At 40.8% G+C, this 21,162-nt stretch overlaps 1 protein-coding gene across 9 annotated transcripts in view; it reads left to right on the forward strand.

The window, feature by feature from the left end:
* Window positions 1–21,162, forward strand: part of LOC124255486 (synaptotagmin-14-like) — a 123,289-nt gene that overhangs the window by 89,597 nt on the left and 12,530 nt on the right. For 8 of the 9 annotated variants that reach the window (XM_046689417.1, XM_046689416.1, XM_046689413.1 and 5 more), the window contains 2 exons: window positions 5–175; window positions 11,145–11,419. In XM_046689417.1, the coding sequence (XP_046545373.1) occupies window positions 5–175; window positions 11,145–11,419 (446 nt within the window). The remainder of the gene's footprint in view (window positions 1–4; window positions 176–11,144; window positions 11,420–21,162) is intronic. The other variant, XM_046689412.1, reaches the window with a different exon arrangement.

A 21,162-nucleotide genomic window follows, 5' to 3' on the forward strand; every position in this document is an offset into this window, starting at 1 on the left:
TCAGGAACATCCTACCAGTACGATGACGACTCCTCCAGTGACAGCGATGATGAGGTGCTAAAGCGTTATCAGGACACTCTCGCCACACACAGAGGCAGCATCCGCAGCAGCGTCCGGAGTGGGAAGAGTGCACGCAGCAGGAAGAGTCACAAGAGTAAGGCCGATGTAGCAACAGGTGATACTAATAATATTAATACTAACAATAATAATATTTTGTTTGTTTTATAACCTTTGCTTTAACCAAGGGGATGGTGGGGAAACCCAGTGGTTAAAAGCGTTTGCTCATCACGCAGAAGACCCGGGTTCGATTACCCACAATGGCACATGGGTACAATGTGTGAAGCCCATTTCTGGTGTCCCCTGCCGTAATATGGCTGGAATATTGCTAAAATCTGCATAAAACTGAACTCACTCATTCACTAACTAATGACCCGTGAAGATCCGGGTTAGAATAGGTCTTCAGCAACCCATGCTTGCCACAAAAGGCGACTATGCTTGTCGTAAGAGGTGACTAACGGGATCGGGTGGTCAGACTCACTTACTTGGTTGACACATGTCATCAGTTCCCAATTACGCAGATCGATGCTCATGCTGTTGATCACTGGATTGTCTGTTCCAGACTCGATTATTTACAGACCGGCGCCATATCGCTGGAATATTGCTGAGTGCGGCGTAAAACTAAACTCACTCACTCACTAACTTTAACCAAGTTTATGATCACTTGTAGAGTGACACACACATACACAACAATCATATGAAGTACCTTCATACTCTGTACTAGCACGCAAACAGACACATACACAGCAATCATATGATGTACCTTCATACTCTGCACTGGCACGCATGCACGCACATACACAGCAATCATATGAAGTACCCTCATACTCTGTACTGGCACGCAAACACACACATACACAGCAATCATATGAAGTACCTTCATACTCTGTACTGGCACGCATGCACATACACAGCAATCATATGAAGTACCTTCATACTCTGTACTGGCACGCATACATACACAGCAATCATATGAAGTACCTTCATACTCTGTACTGGCACGCATGCACATACACAGCAATCATATGAAGTACCTTCATACTCTGTACTGGCACGCATACACAGCAATCATATGAAGTACCTTCATACTCTGTACTGGCACGCACGACGCACATACACAGCAATCATATGAAGTACCTTCATACATTGTACTGTACTGGCACGCATACACATGCACATACACAGCAATCATATGAAGTACCTTCATACTCTGTACTGGCACGCATGCACACACATACACAGCAATCATATGAAGTACCTTCATACTCTGTACTGGCACTCACACACGCACACACATACACAGCAATCATATGAAGTACCTTCATACTCTGTACTGGCACGCACGCACGCACGCACATACACAGCAATCATATGATGTACCTTCATACTCTGTACTGGCACGCACATACACAGCAATCATATGATGTACCTTCATACTCTGTACTGGCACACACATACACAGCAATCATATGAAGTACCTTCATACTCTGTACTGGCACGCATGCACGCACATACACAGCAATCATATGAAGTACCTTCATACTCTGTACTGGCACGCACAACGCACACATACACAGCAATCATATGAAGTACCTTCATACTCTGTACTGGCACGCATGCACGCACATACACAGCAATCATATGAAGTACCTTCATACTCTGTACTGGCACGCATGCACGCACATACACAGCAATCATATGAAGTACCTTCATACTCTGTACTGGCACGCACATACACAGCAATCATATGAAGTACCTTCATACTCTGTACTGGCACGCACGCACATACACAGCAATCATATGAAGTACCTTCATACTCTGTACTGGCACGCACGCACATACACAGCAATCATATGAAGTACCTTCATACTCTGTACTGGCACGCATGCACACACATACACAGCAATCATATGAAGTACCTTCATACTCTGTACTGGCACACGCATGCACGCACACATACACAGCAATCATATGAAGTACCTTCATACTCTGTACTGGCACGCACACACGCACGCACTTACACAGCAATCATATGAAGTACCTTCATACTCTGTACTGGCACGCACACACGCACACACATACACAGCAATCATATGAAGTACCTTCATACTCTGTACTGGCACGCATGCACACACATACACAGCAATCATATGAAGTACCTTCATACTTTGTACTGGCACTACGCATGCACGCATAATATCACATACACAGCAATCATATGAAGTACCTTCATACTTTGTACTGGCACGCATGCACACATACACAGCAATCATATGAAGTACCTTCATACTCTGTACTGGCACGCATGCACACGCACATACACAGCAATCATATGAAGTACCTTCATACTTTGTACTGGCACGCGCATCACACACACAGCAATCATATGAAGTACCTTCATACTCTGTACTGGCACGCAATGCACACATACACAGCAATCATATGAAGTACCTTCATACTCTGTACTGGCACGCGCATATTATCATCAATATACACAGCAATCATATGAAGTACCTTCATACCTGTACTGGCAACGCATGCACATACACAGCAATCATATGAAGTACCTTCATACTCTGTACTGGCATGCACACACACATACACAGCAATCATATGAAGTACCTTCATACTCTGTACCTGGCACGCATGCACATACACAGCAATCATATGAAGTACCTTCATACTTTGTACTGGCATGCATACACATACACAGCAATCATATGAAGTACCTTCATACTCTGTACTGGCACGCATGCACATACACAGCAATCATATGAAGTACCTTCATACTCTGTACTGGCACGCACGCACATACACAGCAATCATATGAAGTACCTTCATACTCTGTACTGGCTGCAATGCGCACATACACAGCAATCATATGAAGTACCTTCATACTCTGTACTGGGCACGCATGCATACATACACAGCAATCATATGAAGTACCTTCATACTCTGTACTGGCACGCATGCACATACACAGCAATCATATGAAGTACCTTCATACTTTGTACTGGCACGCATGCACATACACAGCAATCATATGAAGTACCTTCATACTCTGTACTGGCACGCATGCACATACACAGCAATCATATGAAGTACCTTCATACTCTGTACTGGCACGCATGCATACATTGGCACATACAGCAATCATATGAAGTACCTTCATACTTGTACTTGTACTGGCACGCACATACACAGCAATCATATGAAGTACCTTCATACTCTGTACTACTGGCATGCACATACACAGCAATCATATGAAGTACCTTCATACTCTGTACTGGCACGCATACACATACACAGCAATCATATGAAGTACCTTCATACTCTGTACTGGCACGCATACACATACACAGCAATCATATGAAGTACCTTCATACTCTGTACTGGCACGCATTACACACATACACAGCAATCATATGAAGTACCTTCATACTCTGTACTGGCACGCACACATACACAGCAATCATATGAAGTACCTTCATACTCTGTACTGGCACATACACATGCAATCATACACAGCAATCATATGATGTACCTTCATACTCTGTACTGGCACGCATACACAGCAATCATATGAAGTACCTTCATACTCTGTACTGGCACGCATGCACATACACAGCAATCATATGAAGTACCTTCATACTCTGTACTGGCATACACGCACACACATACACAGCAATCATATGAAGTACCTTCATACTCTGTACTGGCACGCACATATCACGCAATATCTATTACACAGCAATCATATGAAGTACCTTCATACCTCTGTACTGGCACGCATACATACAATACATAGCAATCATATGAAGTACCTTCATACTTTGTACTGGCACGCATGCCTGTTATCACATACACAGCAATCATATGAAGTACCTTCATACTCTGTACTGGCACGCCATTATACACAGCAATCATATGATGTACCTTCATACTCTGTACTGGCACGCATGCACATACACAGCAATCATATGAAGTACCTTCATACTCTGTACTGGCACGCATGCACATACACAGCAATCATATGAAGTACCTTCATACTCTGTACTGGCACGCACACATACACAGCAATCATATGAAGTACCTTCATACTCTGTACTGGCACGCAAGCACACACATACACAGCAATCATATGAAGTACCTTCATACTCTGTACTGGCACGCATACACATACACAGCAATCATATGAAGTACCTTCATACTCTGTACTGGCACGCACACATACACAGCAATCATATGAAGTACCTTCATACTCTGTACTGGCACGCACACATATTACAGCAATCATATGAAGTACCTTCATACTTTGTACTGGCACATGCACACACATATACAGCAATCATATGAAGTACCTTCATACTCTGTACTGGCACGCACACACATACACAGCAATCATATGAAGTACCTTCATACTCTGTACTGGCACGCACACACATACACAGCAATCATATGAAGTACCTTCATACTCTGTACTGGCACGCATGCACACATACACAGCAATCATATGAAGTACCTTCATACTTTGTACTGGCATGCACACACATACACAGCAATCATATGAAGTACCTTCATACTCTGTACTGGCACGACTTTTACACATACACAGCAATCATATGATGTACCTTCATACTTCTGTAATTGGCACGCATGCACATATACACAGCAATCATATGAAGTACCTTCATACTCTGTACTGGCACGCATACACATACACAGCAATCATATGAAGTACCTTCATACTTCTGTACTGGCACGCTACACACAGCAATCATATGATGTAACCTTCATACTCTGTACTGGCATGCACATACACACACATACACAGCAATCATATGAAGTACCTTCATACTCTGTACTGGCACGCATACACACATACACAGCAATCATATGAAGTACCTTCATACTCTGTACTGGCACGCACATACACAGCAATCATATGATGTACCTTCATACTCTGTACTGGCACGCATGCACATACACAGCAATCATATGAAGTACCTTCATACTCTGTACTGGCACGCATGCACATACACAGCAATCATATGAAGTACCTTCATACTCTGTACTGGCACGCACATACACAGCAATCATATGAAGTACCTTCATACTCTGTACTGGCACGCATGCACATACACAGCAATCATATGAAGTACCTTCATACTCTGTACTGGCACGCATGCACATACACAGCAATCATATGAAGTACCTTCATACTCTGTACTGGCACGCACGCACATACACAGCAATCATATGAAGTACCTTCATACTCTGTACTGGCACGCACACACATACACAGCAATCATATGAAGTACCTTCATACTCTGTACTGGCACGCACATATTATACACAGCAATCATATGAAGTACCTTCATACTCTGTACTGGCACGCACATACACATACACAGCAATCATATGAAGTACCTTCATACTCTGTACTGGCACTATCACATACATACACAGCAATCATATGAAGTACCTTCATACTCTGTACTGGCACGCGATGCACATACACAGCAATCATATGAAGTACCTTCATACTCTGTACTGGCATACATGCACACACATACACAGCAATCATATGAAGTACCTTCATACTCTGTACTGGCACGCACGCACATACACAGCAATCATATGAAGTACCTTCATACTCTGTACTGGCACGCACACACATACACAGCAATCATATGAAGTACCTTCATACTCTGTACTGGCACGCACACACAGCAATCATATGAAGTACCTTCATACTCTGTACTGGCACGCACACACATACACAGCAATCATATGAAGTACCTTCATACTCTGTACTGGCACGCACATACACAGCAATCATATGAAGTACCTTCATACTCTGTACTGGCACGCATGCACATACACAGCAATCATATGAAGTACCTTCATACTCTGTACTGGCACGCACATACACAGCAATCATATGAAGTACCTTCATACTCTGTACTGGCACGCACACGCATACACAGCAATCATATGAAGTACCTTCATACTCTGTACTGGCACGCGCACATACACAGCAATCATATGAAGTACCTTCATACTCTGTACTGGCACGCACGCACATACACAGCAATCATATGAAGTACCTTCATACTCTGTACTGGCACATACATACATACAATCATATGAAGTACCTTCATACTCTGTACTGGCACGCATCACACATACACAGCAATCATATGAAGTACCTTCATACTCTGTACTGGCACGCATGCACATACACAGCAATCATATGAAGTACCTTCATACTCTGTACTGGCACGCATACACAGCAATCATATGAAGTACCTTCATACTCTGTACTGGCACGCATGCACACATACACAGCAATCATATGAAGTACCTTCATACTCTGTACTGGCACGCACACATATACACAGCAATCATATGAAGTACCTTCATACTCTGTACTGGCACGCATGCACATACACAGCAATCATATGAAGTACCTTCATACTTTGTACTGGCACGCACATACGCACATACACAACAGTGATCATATCAAGTACCTTCATACTGGACCGCCTCCGTGGTGTAGTGGTTAGAGCATCCGCCTGGAGAGCAGAAGGTCGCGGGTTCGATCCCCGACAGCGTCATACAAAAAGACGTTAAAATATGGTACTTGTTGGTCCCTGTCTGGCGCTCAGCATTAATGGGTACAACAAGGACTGGTCGGCTCGGAGTCAGTATAATGTGTCTGAGTGGGGTATTCATGCTTCACTGCGGCATGGTATCTCAGTGGGCTGGCACTATAAAACCAGCTTCAGTCTGGGCTAGTACAAGCAGCCACACATACACATACACACGCATGCACGTCGTCATATGAGCGAAATATTCTCAAGCACAACCCAATTTCACCTCACCTCACCTTGATACTGTGTAATGTCACACACACGCACACACACACACACACACATCAATGACCATATGAAGTACACACACACACACACATTACACCTGATAAATCTTGTTCTGATTTAATAAGTTTAAGTGAATTGCAGCCCATAACTTAATCTGTTATTGACAGATTTCACAGTTGAAGGATTCTATTCACTTCCCCTGTCTGCCCGCTCACCATGACACACATCAATGTCTTGAAGTGATTCTTTCACCACGGACTGGTGTTGTGTGCTACAGAAATCAATAGCACTTTCTGGCCTAGAATTACATACATGCATGGTGAACACCTTTAAAGATGACATTTTGTTTTAGAAGAAGCTGCATGATGAAACATAATTAGTCTGTATGAAAAAGGTTTCAAAGGGAAAGAAGTTGTGATCAATTTTCTCTTTTACAAAATTTTTCTTTTACAATCTGCTTCAAAGAATGTTTACTTTAAAAGTCTTTTCCGACCTTTCCAGACAAACATTAACAAAACACTGCACATTTAAACACTTTGAGTGATACAGCCTAAACATTTGATTCACTAGGATTTTCCTGAAAATGGACACACATACTTTGTCCCGCCTCTCCCATGGGATGCACGATTGACTGATTGAATCTGAAAACCAATTGAGTTGGAGTCATTGTTCTCTCTCAATCAAGATGTCACATCAACGTGGGTAAAATAGCTGCCGAAAATGATTCTCATAATATTCATCATGACATTGACAATCCTGAAAAAAATAACATTCCTAGATTCCTCTGCAATAGTCAAGATGCTGTTTGCAGATGTATTATCAGTGGGGATTAATCCAGATTTCAATGATGTTCCAATAAACATAGAGATTTTTTCTGGGTTACATCTTCTTTTTATTCTCGAGTACAACGTTTCAGGGCTTGTTCTGGCCCCATCATCAGGTAAAACTGAACAGTAACTGTTAACTCTGGCCGTGACGTCACAATGCTATGACGATGCAATACATGTGGTGGTCAATAGATACAGATGACATGGCTAATAGAATACATGTTATTATGAATATATAAGATGTTGTTTACTGCAAAATTAATGGATGTGCAGATACTTATACAAAATTGTTGATTGATTTAGAAATGTACAGAGACGTATTTATAAATGTATAGAATGTAAAGTAATAGCAGTGTATACATAGAAATTATGCTTTATACATGGGAACAGTGACGAGGGTAGGGTATTGTCTTATTGTTTTATGTACCATGCATTAGGGAGGTAGACACCCTGATCCCTGTTTATTGCTGGTTTTGTGCGTTTGATGAAGATAGCTTCAATCAACTTGCGTTTCCGCCAGTCATTGATGTTTTTTGCGAGGACTTCAGTTTCCCAGTCAATTTCATGATCGGGAAACGTTGTACTCGAGAATAAAAAGAAGATGTAACCCAGAAAAGATCTCTATGTTCATCAAATATCATCTTCTAAAATGCCAATTAAGCATCTGATGTTCCAATACTCGAGACGGGATAGAGTCATCCCACAGAAGACAACCTTACCTTGACAGCTTGCTGATAGGGTTATCCTCTTTGGTCATGTGGACAAGGTGATGGACCTCGGATCAAAAGGTCCATTGTGCGATTAAAATCCCAGAGCTCGGAATTTCATAGCTGCAGCAACATGGCATTTAGAAAGTCGTCTTCATGATGACTGATTGGGTGGCAAGGCTTGCAGTCTGTGAATAAGGATGGTTATTGGGGGTGGGCCCTGATTGTGTTAACTACGGTAACTCCCCCAGGATCAGTTAGTTCTGAATGTTCTGAGATTATTAAATATATACAGTTGTTAACATTTAATGCTGTGTATGTAGTTATTTTAGAAAGAAATGGATGAAAAACATGCCCTGCTTTCAAGGAATAGTATAATTGTAAAGTAACAGCTAGGTATATTTGTTCTCCATTTCTGGTCTAGTGCCCCCCGCCCTGCTGGAATATGATGTAAAACTAAACTCACTCACTCACTCACACTCACCCTATTTCAGGTTTAACTTGGTTCACATTATTCTATTAGTGGCAGGTTTCAGTGTACGGCAGCTTGCATCTCATGCATTACAGAAATGTCCATCTGCAGTATAGACAATGGGGATACGGGATCTCCCGCCATTAGTAAAAAAAATTCACCCCAATTTGGCTTCCCCACTAATAATTTGTAAATTTGGTTGAACAGTATTCTTTTGATGTCATCCACACAAATTTTGAATGTGATTGTATTAAAGGGACACCAATATTAATTAATACTGGATAAAATTTACTACAGCCCATGGGAATATCGGAAAGATACAGTAGCGTTACAAAAACGAGCTACAGCAGCTAAGGTATCTTAGGATTGGTTAAAGAAACAATTATCAAAGTATCATTTGCACAAAGTTTCAGCCATGTTGTCATGTGACATCCTGTCTAAATCATCATCTGCTCATTGTTCCGTCAAGAATATCTTGAATTTAATGGTGTGGAAAAATTTAAAATTGGCATCTTCAATTGGCCTTTTTTTTTTAATTTCCTGTCTTTTTTTTGCACTTGCAAGTGTTCTCCTTTTAAATGGCTGACCTGAGAGAAAATGGATGCTTGGCACCATGTGAATTTTCCACAGTTTGTTTGCATTGTTTGTGTGTCCTCTTGAATTCAATTTGGACTTGTAGTCTTCAACAATAAATCAGATGCCTGAAATTCCCTAAAGTCAGTGTATTTACTCAATTTAAGATACATATTTAGTGTTGACATATGTCCAATCCATGCATGTATTGAAAGGATCAACATCCAGTTCTCATTCACATGTTCTACTTACTTGCAAATTTGGTGAGGTGGTTGGTGAATTGTGGAGCATATGGTCTCATCAATATATACCAGTAACATTGTAATAGAAATTTAACGAGGTACTCTTTAACATGTCCACGCTCTTTCAAACATTCCTCCTCACCCATACAATCAAACACAACTGTAATTTAACCTACAGTTAACCCTTGAAGGTCCGGTTAGAATAAACCTTCAGTAACCCATGCTTGTCATAAGAGGCGACTAACATGATCGGGTGGTCAGCCTCGCTGGCTTGGTTGACACATGTCATCGGTTCCCAATTGCACAGATCGATGCTCATGCTGCTGATCAGTGGATTGTCTGGTCCAGACTCGATTATTTACAGACCGCTGCCATATAGCTGGAATATTGCTGAGTGCGGCGTAAAAATAAAACTCTCTCACTCACTAACCTACAGTGAATATGTTTGTCGTGTGACACATGTTTTGTTTAATTGTTAACTCAATTTCATGATTTTAATTTGGCATATTTTAGATTTTGATGTCAAATATTGCATGTGTAATTAATAGAATCAGAACAACAAAACACTGGACATTTTCAGTGTCTCCGAAACAAGAGATTGTCATGGGCATGTGTTTATGAAACTGTCTATCTACGATACAGTGTTTGCGAAAAGGTGACTATATCATGCCTACTAGTGGCATTGTCATAAAAACATGCAGAGGCAAGGCAATTGTACTTGTGACAAAGCACAGGTGTATATAGTAGAAGCTGAAATGTAATATTGAATCAAACAGATTCAAGTATGCTTTAGAGACCCATGGTACCTTAAGACATATTAAGAAATCAAATTTCACAGTTTACTTCCTACAAAATATCTTTCCACCACTTCTACTGAGTGTGGGGGTGGTGAGGTAGTCTAGTGATTGTAGCGTTCGCTTATCACGCCGAAAACCAAAGTTCCATTCTCCACATGGGTGCGTAAAACTCACTCACTCACTCACTCTAATGAGTGTGTTTTTATCATTCAAAACCGTTCATATTACACACAATAGACACATACAGTTTATTGTCAATATTTTAGGCAGACACGTATTTCCATTTTGTTTCAACATAATGCCGTGGAATAATTCATGCTATGAGACATGATGAAGGGAATCTGGGCAACATTGACAAATGAGATGGAGCATTCAGCAGTGGAATGGTCAGGCAGTAGTTCTGAGATTTACTGCTGGCAATAAAAACTGTATGAACCAGCAGTGGGACAATACCGGCACCATGGCAGTTAGCTGTGAACCAACAACCTCTACTGGCCATAAACACTTGTATCTTCCAGTTGGAATCTATAATTCAGTGTTCCGCACCATGGTCTTGGTGTAATCCCTGTGTCATGTTATTACCAGACAAACAAACAGAGGAGGCAGCATCCCTGGCAGAGAAAGGTCAAGCAACAGATGATGTTAGCCCTCCTGGGAGTGAGGATGAAGAGGACAACAGTCAGCATGGCGCTGCAGTGGACCTGTCCCCAGAGCAACAGCCATCCGTTAAATCCACCTCGGGACCGGATCTAGATGACCAGCACACGTACGAAAACAAAGCCTTTCTGACAGAACAGTCTGCCTCCCTGTCCGGCAGCGAGCAAGCCTTGTCAGCTACGGACAGGACCATGTCGAATGATGTGAGTATGCCATGCCTATAGAACCGTTTTCGTGAAACAGTCAGTGACTATTTGGGTTCAACTGTAACTGCAAGTATGTTTTATGTCCTGGTATTTGACATATCAATGTGGTATATTGATTTCTAGGCTGTTGATGTGTATTGTGGGGATGTTATGCATGTTGGAGCATGTTCAATATGGTACTGTTTTTCTCCATGATGGCTGACAATAGATCCTTTGATTTTATTGTGAAGGCCTTCTGATCCACTTCAGTGGGTCCTGGAATACCGACTTTATGGTAATGAGAGTTTGACGCTTCATCAATAACACGAGACTTTAATTCTCATCATTCATACATTACCTGGCAACTCGGCAGACACCGACAGCATACAATCACATTTCAGTGCTAAATTACATGCCTTGGGATCCGTGTGGGAACTGTCAAGTTTCCCACCTAAACCACCAGTTTTACACTGGTGATTATGAGAGTATTGACAGCAGAAGCACTGATCTTTACCTGACAAGAGATGTTCTGGGGCTCTCTTTCATCCAATAATGGTCTAGGTTTATTGGGTAATTAGATTGTCTGAGAGTTGGCCAAATGGAGGCCTGAATCAGCACTTGTGTGTCCAGCCGCGGGTGAATGTTGCAGCACAATGACCGCGTTGTGTTACCACGTGGACGGACAGGTCACTGTGCCCCCTGGAGTATGTAACCACATCACGTCATCCATACACCTGCTGTCTCGTGTGTGAAGCATCCCCTGTGTCAATACTAGTGTTGGGAATTGGCTAAAATCTCATAATTGATGATTGGTTCATTACAGCCGATGAATCATCGAAAATAATTGGTTAGCGTCATTTATCAAATTTTCGTGGTTATGTTTCTTAATGCACAATTTTTTTTAAAAAACACATGTCCTTTCCGGTTTTTTTGCAAATTGCACACAATGCATTTGCAAATTTCACTTCTTTACAGGATGACTAGTATGTTAGGAACATAAATTTCCTGGAGTCTTTAAGATAAATTCAATCCTGACCTGGAATGAGCTAGTAGTGCTTATGAAATGTAACAGAAAAAAACATTGTTAATATTGTTAATGCAAACAAGTGTTCCAAAACTGTTTGTGTTCGATTATGAGAAAACATGATCAATTGCATGGTCATTAAGTCATTGCGACCAATCTTCGATTATTTCAATTAATCGCACCTCCACTAGTCTATACCCACCTCTTCCATTGACGATAGTCCCCACGAATTAGTGATCATCTCATCCCTGACCAGCGTTGTTTGCAATAAATTATTCGGTACACTTACTGAAGCTATGCTGTGTGACAGTTGTACAACAATATGTGAACCCATTCAAACGTAACTGATCAAAACCACTTCTGTAATGTTCCAGTTTCTGGCTTCTGTATGTATTAGTATGTTTTGGGTGAAAGTTCATTCCTTTTAACGTTGATGTTGATCAGTTTTACCTTCATGCTGACTTTAGTTTGCCACAAGCTATTAAATGTTTTTGGATGTTTTAACAGTTAGATGTTTGTTTTGACGTAGCAGTACGACATTGATAACTAATCGAAATGTGTTGTGCGGGAGTGAAGGATAGAATACCTGTTTTGGTGATCAACTTTATCTAGCAACTGAAAGGGGCAGTGGTTAGCCTAGTGGTTAAAGCATTTCCTCACCCAAAGGCCTGGGTTCGATTCCCCACACTGGTACAATGTCTGAAGCATATTTCTGGGGTCCATGATATTGCTGGAATGTTGCTAAAAGCGGTGTAAAACTAAACTACCACACTCACTCACTAACAAGTGAAAGTGTGTTTTTATGTTCAACAAGGCGTAAGTTAACTTTTGAAACATTAAATTTTAATTATTAACCTCCTCAGTGAGTCTACTTTAAATCATGATGACCAAAAGGCATGTGAGAGGTGTCCCAGTTTGACAATGACATTTTCACAATTTGGAAATGACTTTATGAAAGATTTTGTTAATTAAGGATTATTTTTCAATTTTTGTGCATGTATTGAAGAAGAACAGTCATAAATTGTGTAGAATTGTGCAGAGGAATGAAGCAGATGCACTCTAAATTTGTAGTTTTCTGGCTGATTGAGGTCAGACGGTGCAGCAAACAAAAAGCCTTTCAAATGAAATCCTGACTGCAAAGAACATTTGTTGTATGGCAGAGTATGCTCTAACCTTGATAAAATGTTCTCCTTTGAACAGTTTGTTTAACTGATTTATTGATTGTTCATTAACAGGGTTCCTTTTAATTTTTAGTAGTTCAATTCATGAGAGTTCCCACTTCTATGTGTAGGTATTGTTTCAAATGCTGCATGTTGGTGCACAGACAGTTCGCAGGAAAATCCTTTTGAGAAAACAGTTCTGGATTGAAGGTTGTTGAAAAATTTTAAATTTTCTTTTGAGTTTTGAGTCAGCCAATCAGAATCGTGGGGAAAATATCTTAACGCTTTACAGCATTTAGTAACAGATGCAATAATTTTTGTGAAATATTTTAAGAAAAAGTTCCTATGAATAATAATGCAGAACAGTGTAACATATGTATTCCTTATAGTATTACGAACATGATAAAACATATGTTATTACTGATGCATTGCGTCATTTGACACTGTGCTTCTGGTGTTCAAGTTTATTGAAAAAAGTTCAAATTCATTGAATGTCATGTTTTATAACATATGCAGCTCATAAAATATAAATTTGATATCGTTCTAGATTGTGTCTTTAGTAATCAATATAATATTAATATGTAATATTAGGCAAGATCAATTTTATTTCGTGTTTTACGGATTTTTGTCCTCAGAAAACCTAAAGGCAGGCGGGGAAAAAATAAAAAATAAAAATCACTAGTCAAAATAATTTTCCTTTTGAATACTAAAAGTATTTTATTTTTGGCAATTTATGAAGTTTATATGGGGCAAAAAACAATGAAAAAATTTTTTTTTTGTAAGTTTACATTTTTGGCCAATAAAAACATGAGGATTTTATTTTTTGAGCAGGGAAAATTAATTAAAGAAACAAATTGTGAGGGAAAGTAATGGACATGATTTTGCTGAATAATTTCCAGAAATATTTGTCAGTGCCAGAAGCCAGCCATGTCTCAATGATGAAATTTTTCTGATAATATTGAGAAATTGCTCGAGTTTCCAGGGAAAAAGGTATATTGTACCTTTTGATTCCAGATGATAAAGAAATCGACAATAGCAGAAATGATGTATCAATGGAAGGCACTACAATTTTTGAAAGTTCTCTCATCAAAAGATGACTAGATTTAACTCCCATTCATGATTAAATATTTGTAAGAAACGCTGCATGGTGAAAGGAAAACATATTCTACTAATCTAATATTTTTCAAAGTTTAATTAGAAGGAGTATAAGACTTTCAATTAACAAAGCATGTGATGCTTGTAACCTGTGATCCTTATGTTTTGAAATGTGTGTTAGTCTTCTACTGTCACTGTGGGTACAATGTGGGAAGGCGATTTCTGTGTCCCCCGTTGATAGTAAAATATTGCTAATAGCAGCTTAAAACCATACTCATTCACTCAGTCACTCAACCCGTGAAGATCTGGGTTAGAATTGATCTTCAGTAACAAATGTTTGTCGTAAGAGGTGACTTAACGGGATCGGGTGGTCAGGCTCGCTGACTTCGGTTGACACATGTCATCATATCCCAATTGTGTAGATCGATGCTCATGCTGTTGATGACTGGATTGTCTGGTCCAGACTCGATTATTTACAGACCGCCGCCATATAGCTGGAATATTGCTGAGTGCGGCGTAAAACTTCACTCACTCACTCACTCACTCACTCACTCACTCACTCACTCACTCACTCACTCACTCACTCACTCACTCACTCACTCACTCACTCACTCACTCACTCACTCACTCACTCACTCGACATGAAGATTTTTAAAAACACCGAAACTACAAACATTTACAATCATGGATCCCCCTGAAGAAATATTCCATCCTACCCAACAGGGCGGTGGGGTAGCCTAGTGGTTAATGCATTCGCTCGTCACACCAAAGGCCCGGGTTCAATTCCCCACATGGGTACAACTTGTGAAGCCCATTTCTGGTGTCCCCCGCCGTGATATTGCTGGAATATTGCTAAAAAGGGCGGAAATCCATACTCAGCCAGTCAGCCATCCTACCCAACATTAAGAGGTTCTAAACAAAGATACAATGACTGTTTGCGTTGTTCTTCCAACACAAATGCTGATGTATTGATATCAACAGCTGCCATTTGTGACTTGTTTAACGGAAGGAGTAAATTTATCACACAGCTGATCCACTTATACAGCCGGTGTAGGGAGACCGAGTCCCAGGCTGGCTGTCCAATGTGTGTTAAGGATATGCAAAGCAAATCCTTGCCGTGTAATGAACAAACGGCTTATTTCCATTTACTATTGATTTTGAATTATGTGAGTGTGGTAATGGAACTTGCATGAGGACATCGTGGTTACAGGAGAGCATCCAGAGCTAAATGGCTCCAGTGAGGCTGTCACTGACACTAGGCTGCCCTCTGTAGCACCTCATCATCCCTTCGTGGCCCGATGTCGGCCTTCATCCATTCATGGCACAGTCCCAGTCTTACACTCAGTGAATGCCTTACGCTCCCCTGGTACTGGGTCGCCAAGTGCATGAAGTGTGTGTGTGGAGAGAGGAAGAGTGGTGGTTAAAAGATGAAACTTGTTGGTACCCTGTCTTACACTCCCTGGTATCAATCTCCTACATTGGAGGTCGCAAAGTGCATAGAGTGTGTGTGGAGAGTGGAAGAGTGGTGGTTAAAAGATGAAACTTTTTGTTACCCTGCCTTACACTCCCTTGTATCAATCTCCTACATTGAAGGTCGCCAAGTGCATAGAGTGTGTGTGGAGAGTGGAAGAGTGGTGGTTAAAAGATGAAACTTTTTGTTACCCTGCCTTACACTCTCCTGGTATCAATCTCCTACAGTGGATGTCGCCAAGTGCATAGTGTGTGTGTGTGTGTGTGTGTGTGTGTGTGTGTGTGTGTGTGTGTGTGTGTGTGTGTGTGTGTGTGTGTGTGTGTGTGTGTGTGGAGAGCGGAAGAGTGGTGGTTAAAAGATGAAACTTGTTGTTAACCTGGCTTGTGATTGCCATTAAGGAGATCGGACAAGGACTTTTGAAGCCATTCCGCATGGTTGATAGATCTTTATCACAGTCAGACACACAGTAAATGCCTTACATCGCCCTGGTATTGATCTCCTACAGTAGACATCACCAAGTGCATAGAGCATCTGCCTAGACAGTGGAAAATTGGTGGTGAAAAGATGTTAAAAAGTGAAACTTGTTATTACCCTGCCTTGTGATTGCCGTGAAGGACTGGCCAACCCAATCCCAATGTTAATTAGATCTCTAAAAAAAAGGCTGTAAATTAATGCAGAAATGAAAATAATCTGAAAAAGGTGAGTTTCCTTACAAAACATTTAACCTGCAGCATAATGTCATGTCAGGGTGACTGCATGTTGTCGGAATCAATGACAGACATGACAAAGCTCTGTATAAACAATATAATCAAGTGTTGATTCAGATGATGCTTCTCACCAAGTTCTGTGTCAAGTATGATCATTTGTTTGTACAAGTTCATCAAGCAGTTATGAGAATCAAGAAATCTTGTATGTGGATGCCTTTGTTCTTGCTCAAATAGACAAATATTCTTATGATTATAAGCAAGACACTGCTCTTGAGTCTTGAGTGAGTTTAGTTTTATGCCTCACTCAGCAATATTCTAGCTATGTGGTGTCAGTCTGCAAATCATCGAGTCTGAACCAGACAATCCGGTGATCAACAGCATGAGCATCGATCTACGCAATTGGGATATGATGACATGTGTCAACCAAGTCAGCGAGCCTGACCACCCAATCCGGTTGGTCGCCTCTTACAACAAGGATCGGTTACTGAAGATGAATTCTAACCCTGACCTTTCACGGGTTCAAGTCATGAAAATGCCCCAGTACGTCAGCAGCAAGAATACATAACTCTGTTAATTTATCTTTTCAGCTTTGCACTAAATCTTGAAACAACCCCTCTCAGGCTTCATCGTTGAAATGTAGGCATTATTATTATTCCTGATTTTGATCAGTGAAATTAGATCACATGTTTGGCATTATTCTTTCATGACACAGGACACTCTGATAGATTTGCCATTGAATTGATTGAATGATATTCTGATTGGTCAGAAGGAGGTATCAAATCAGAATATCCACCTCTGATTGAAATGGCTGATTTGATGACAACATTACTGTAAATGAGAACTGTAATAGCGCTATGAGCATACCTAGTGTGGAGTTTGGTGCTATATAAATGGACACATTATTATTATTAATGAAAAGGTATTCTTGCCTGAAATCCTCGTCAACAGACATTGATATAATCATATGTACAGTTGGTTGATGAAATGCAGATTTGTGGCAACAACAATATTCAAATATATGTCACAGACCATTTAGCTCAGACGTATTGTGGACAACAGAGATTGGAATTTGATGCTTTTCCATAGTCACAATTGTCCGATTGCTAGCAGGATAAAGAGGATCGAGTGGTCAGGCTTGCTGACTTGGTAGATCCATGTCATCATATCCCAGTTGCAGTAGAGTAGTGCAATCACTGGATTGTCTGGTCCAGACTTGATACTTACATCATGCCATCATGCAGCTGAAATATTGCCAGGTGAGGCAAATTGTTTCCTTGTAACTGAACATTTGACTCCTACACATTGTTGGTACTACAAGATCACACAGTTGCAAACAAGTCTTCAACTGGAGTCAAAAGTGTTTTCTGAAGTCACAGCTGTTAATTGTACTGGGCATGTAACACTTGAGATAGAGAGAGTGTGAGAGAGAGAAAGTGTTCATTGCTGATGAGGGGGAAGCACTTATTGATCAGCTGCCCAGTAATTTCTGGATCAAATACTCCCCTACAATTATCTTTGTCTATTGATTGTGCAAATTGAATTTGTGGTACAATTGATCCAAGTGGTGGTTACTTTGAAGAGATCCTGGTGTACCATTCTACAGACATAAAATGTAATGTGTTAGCATGTTGTTCAGATGACTATCAGTTGATGCTGGGGGTTATGGGCTGCAGCCTGGCGGCGGGGGGAGTGCCAAGGTGTCCATTGACCATTGGAAGGGCAGGTTATGTGGAGGTTGTAGCTTTTGTAGGTTGTGAGGAGGATTTAGATTGCGATGAAGGTTGAAGGTTGTGTTTGGCTTCTAGGTGGAGATTGAGGTTCTAGATTGGGATGGAGGCTGAAGGATGATGTTGTAGGTGGTGCTGAGGTTGTAAGTGGAGATGTGTGTTATAGGTTGTGTGGAGGTTGTAGGTTGGGATGGAAGGTGGAGGTTGTGAGTGGGGTTGTTGGTTGTCTAAGGGTTGTGTGGAGGTTGTAGGTGGGGTTGAAGTTTGAGACTGTGTGGGGTTGAGGTTTGGAGGTTGCAATTGAGGTTGGAGGTTATGTAGAGATTGTAGGTGAGGATGGAGGTTGTGAGGAGTTTGTAGGTGGAGTTGAGGTTGTAGGGCGTGTGGAAGCTGTATGTTAAGTGGCGGTGGGAGATGCAGATTGTAGGTAGGGTGGTTACTTGCTGCAATGGTTGGGCAAGAGGCAGTTGGTGCAGGGTGGCTCAGCTGTACAGTATTGCGGACAGAATGGGAGGTTTGAGCTGGTGTAGAGAATGGGCAGCAGCACCAAGGGACTCAAAGAGAAGCCTGAACACACTGCCACTGTTTCCTGATCCTCTCAGACTGGGGAATCCCCTCTAATTACCTCAGCATTACACAACAATATGGGCAGGTGGTCCAGGGATTGTTTTTGCTGTGGGATATGTCTGCCTTGTCTTTGGTGCTTGAATTATGTGCAATAAGCAGAAAATGATGCTAGACAAAGGATAAGGATCTGTACAGAAACATGGCTATTTCAGTCAAACTAAAATGTTGTTGTTCATAAAGTGTGTCCGCTTTGTCAAACTTCTCAGAAAAACAAACAAACAATTGACCTGTACAAATACACAATTTAATATACTAGTTGTCCACAGATTTGTGTATCAAGACAGAGTCTCCCTAACAGGCCTGGTTACTACTTAGAAAATGGCAAACAAAACACAATTTAATATACTAGTCAGTGTGTATTAACCATCCCCTGAGGTGTTCCGACACCCTGATGCAATACACAACCCAGGCCGATCTGACCTTATATTTTAATCACCCCAATGAAGTTGGGTCCCTATGGCTCATCAGATTTCCATCCAAATGTATACTTTTTGGTCTCACCCCATCACCATCTGCGTTTCATCACCAGAACACCCGTGAAGGTCTGGGTTAGAATTGGCCTTCAGTAATCCATGCTTGTCATAAGAGGCGACTAACGGGATTGGGTGGTCAGACTCGCTGACTTGGTTGACACATGTCATCGGTTCCCAATTGTGCAGATCGATGCTCATGCTGTTGATCAGTGGATTGTCTGGTCCAGACTATTAATTACAGATCGCCGCCATATAACTGGAATACTGCTGAGAGCAGAATAAAACTAAACTCACTCACTCATTCATCACCAGAAACATTTTGATCAACTGAGAAAATGAGCAGTTCATTGAAGTCAGGCTTGGCTAAAGTGCAACATGTTCTAATTATTCACATTCTCATGGCTTTGTTTTGCAGTGTTTTTCAAGTTATTTTGTCACAGTTCTGAAAGATATAGTTAGCTGAATGGTTTCAGTGTACCATATTGTTAGCTCCCCAAGTGTTTGTCTCCAGTTTTACAGAATGCAAAAGAATATGCAATCCTTCCTTTGACCAGCTCTTATTCAATTCTTGGTTGATGAATTCTGAAATGCAGCTTCAGAAAATGCAACTTTGAAAGAATTCAGATAATATTTGTTCTTTATTCAATTTTGGGTTCATTGTAATCTTTTTACAGATATGGGAATTTTATTTTTTTTCTGTTGGTCAGCTTTCATTAAAAAATTCATTGGCACCATCTTTGAAGCAGACAGGAGAACTATCGAAAGAGAAAAAGTGTACATGTGGAATTAGATCACGCACCTTGAAATATACAATAAATGTTCTTAGATGATAGTTTTCTCCAAAAATGTCAGCCATTTTTTCAAGGTAAGGGACTGTACTGTTGGTCTGTTAGAATAGCAAGTAACACTCTGATATGTTCAAATTGAAAGTTCTTTTTTGTTCCTATATGTCTCCAATGGACCCCTGGACATAGCTATAGACGTCTGTTGGTGTCTCCATGTCTTATTGCATTCTATCCATCCACAGAAGTTACTGTTGTTCATATGAGATATCGACCCTTGAAGATCTGGGTTAAAATTGATCTTCAGAAAGATGCCTGTCATAAGAGTTGACTAGATGGATTGGGTAGTCAGGCTTGCTGTCTTGGTTGACATGTCATTGTTTCCTGATCGTGTAGATAGATGATCATGCTGTTGATCACTGGATTGTTTGGTCCAGACTCGATTTTTACAAACCGCCGCTATATAGCTGGAATATTGCTGAGTGCGGCGTTATAAAATAACAAAACCAACCAACATGAAATATGATTTCCAAACCCTGTTGCTGAGTGAACAGCTGTGTTAGAAACTGTTTGGCAGATGTCATGTTGCAGGTAACAATGGCAATCATCTTCCATATATGCTTGCTGTGCTGTATGAAATCATGTCTGCTGTGCTGTCAAAATCATATCTGACCGTACTCACTACATAAATTCGG

The sequence above is a fragment of the Haliotis rubra genome, unplaced genomic scaffold (genome assembly GCF_003918875.1).
Source record: "Haliotis rubra isolate DU_JTF1 unplaced genomic scaffold, ASM391887v1 Scf60, whole genome shotgun sequence".
Lineage (NCBI taxonomy): Eukaryota > Metazoa > Mollusca > Gastropoda > Lepetellida > Haliotidae > Haliotis > Haliotis rubra.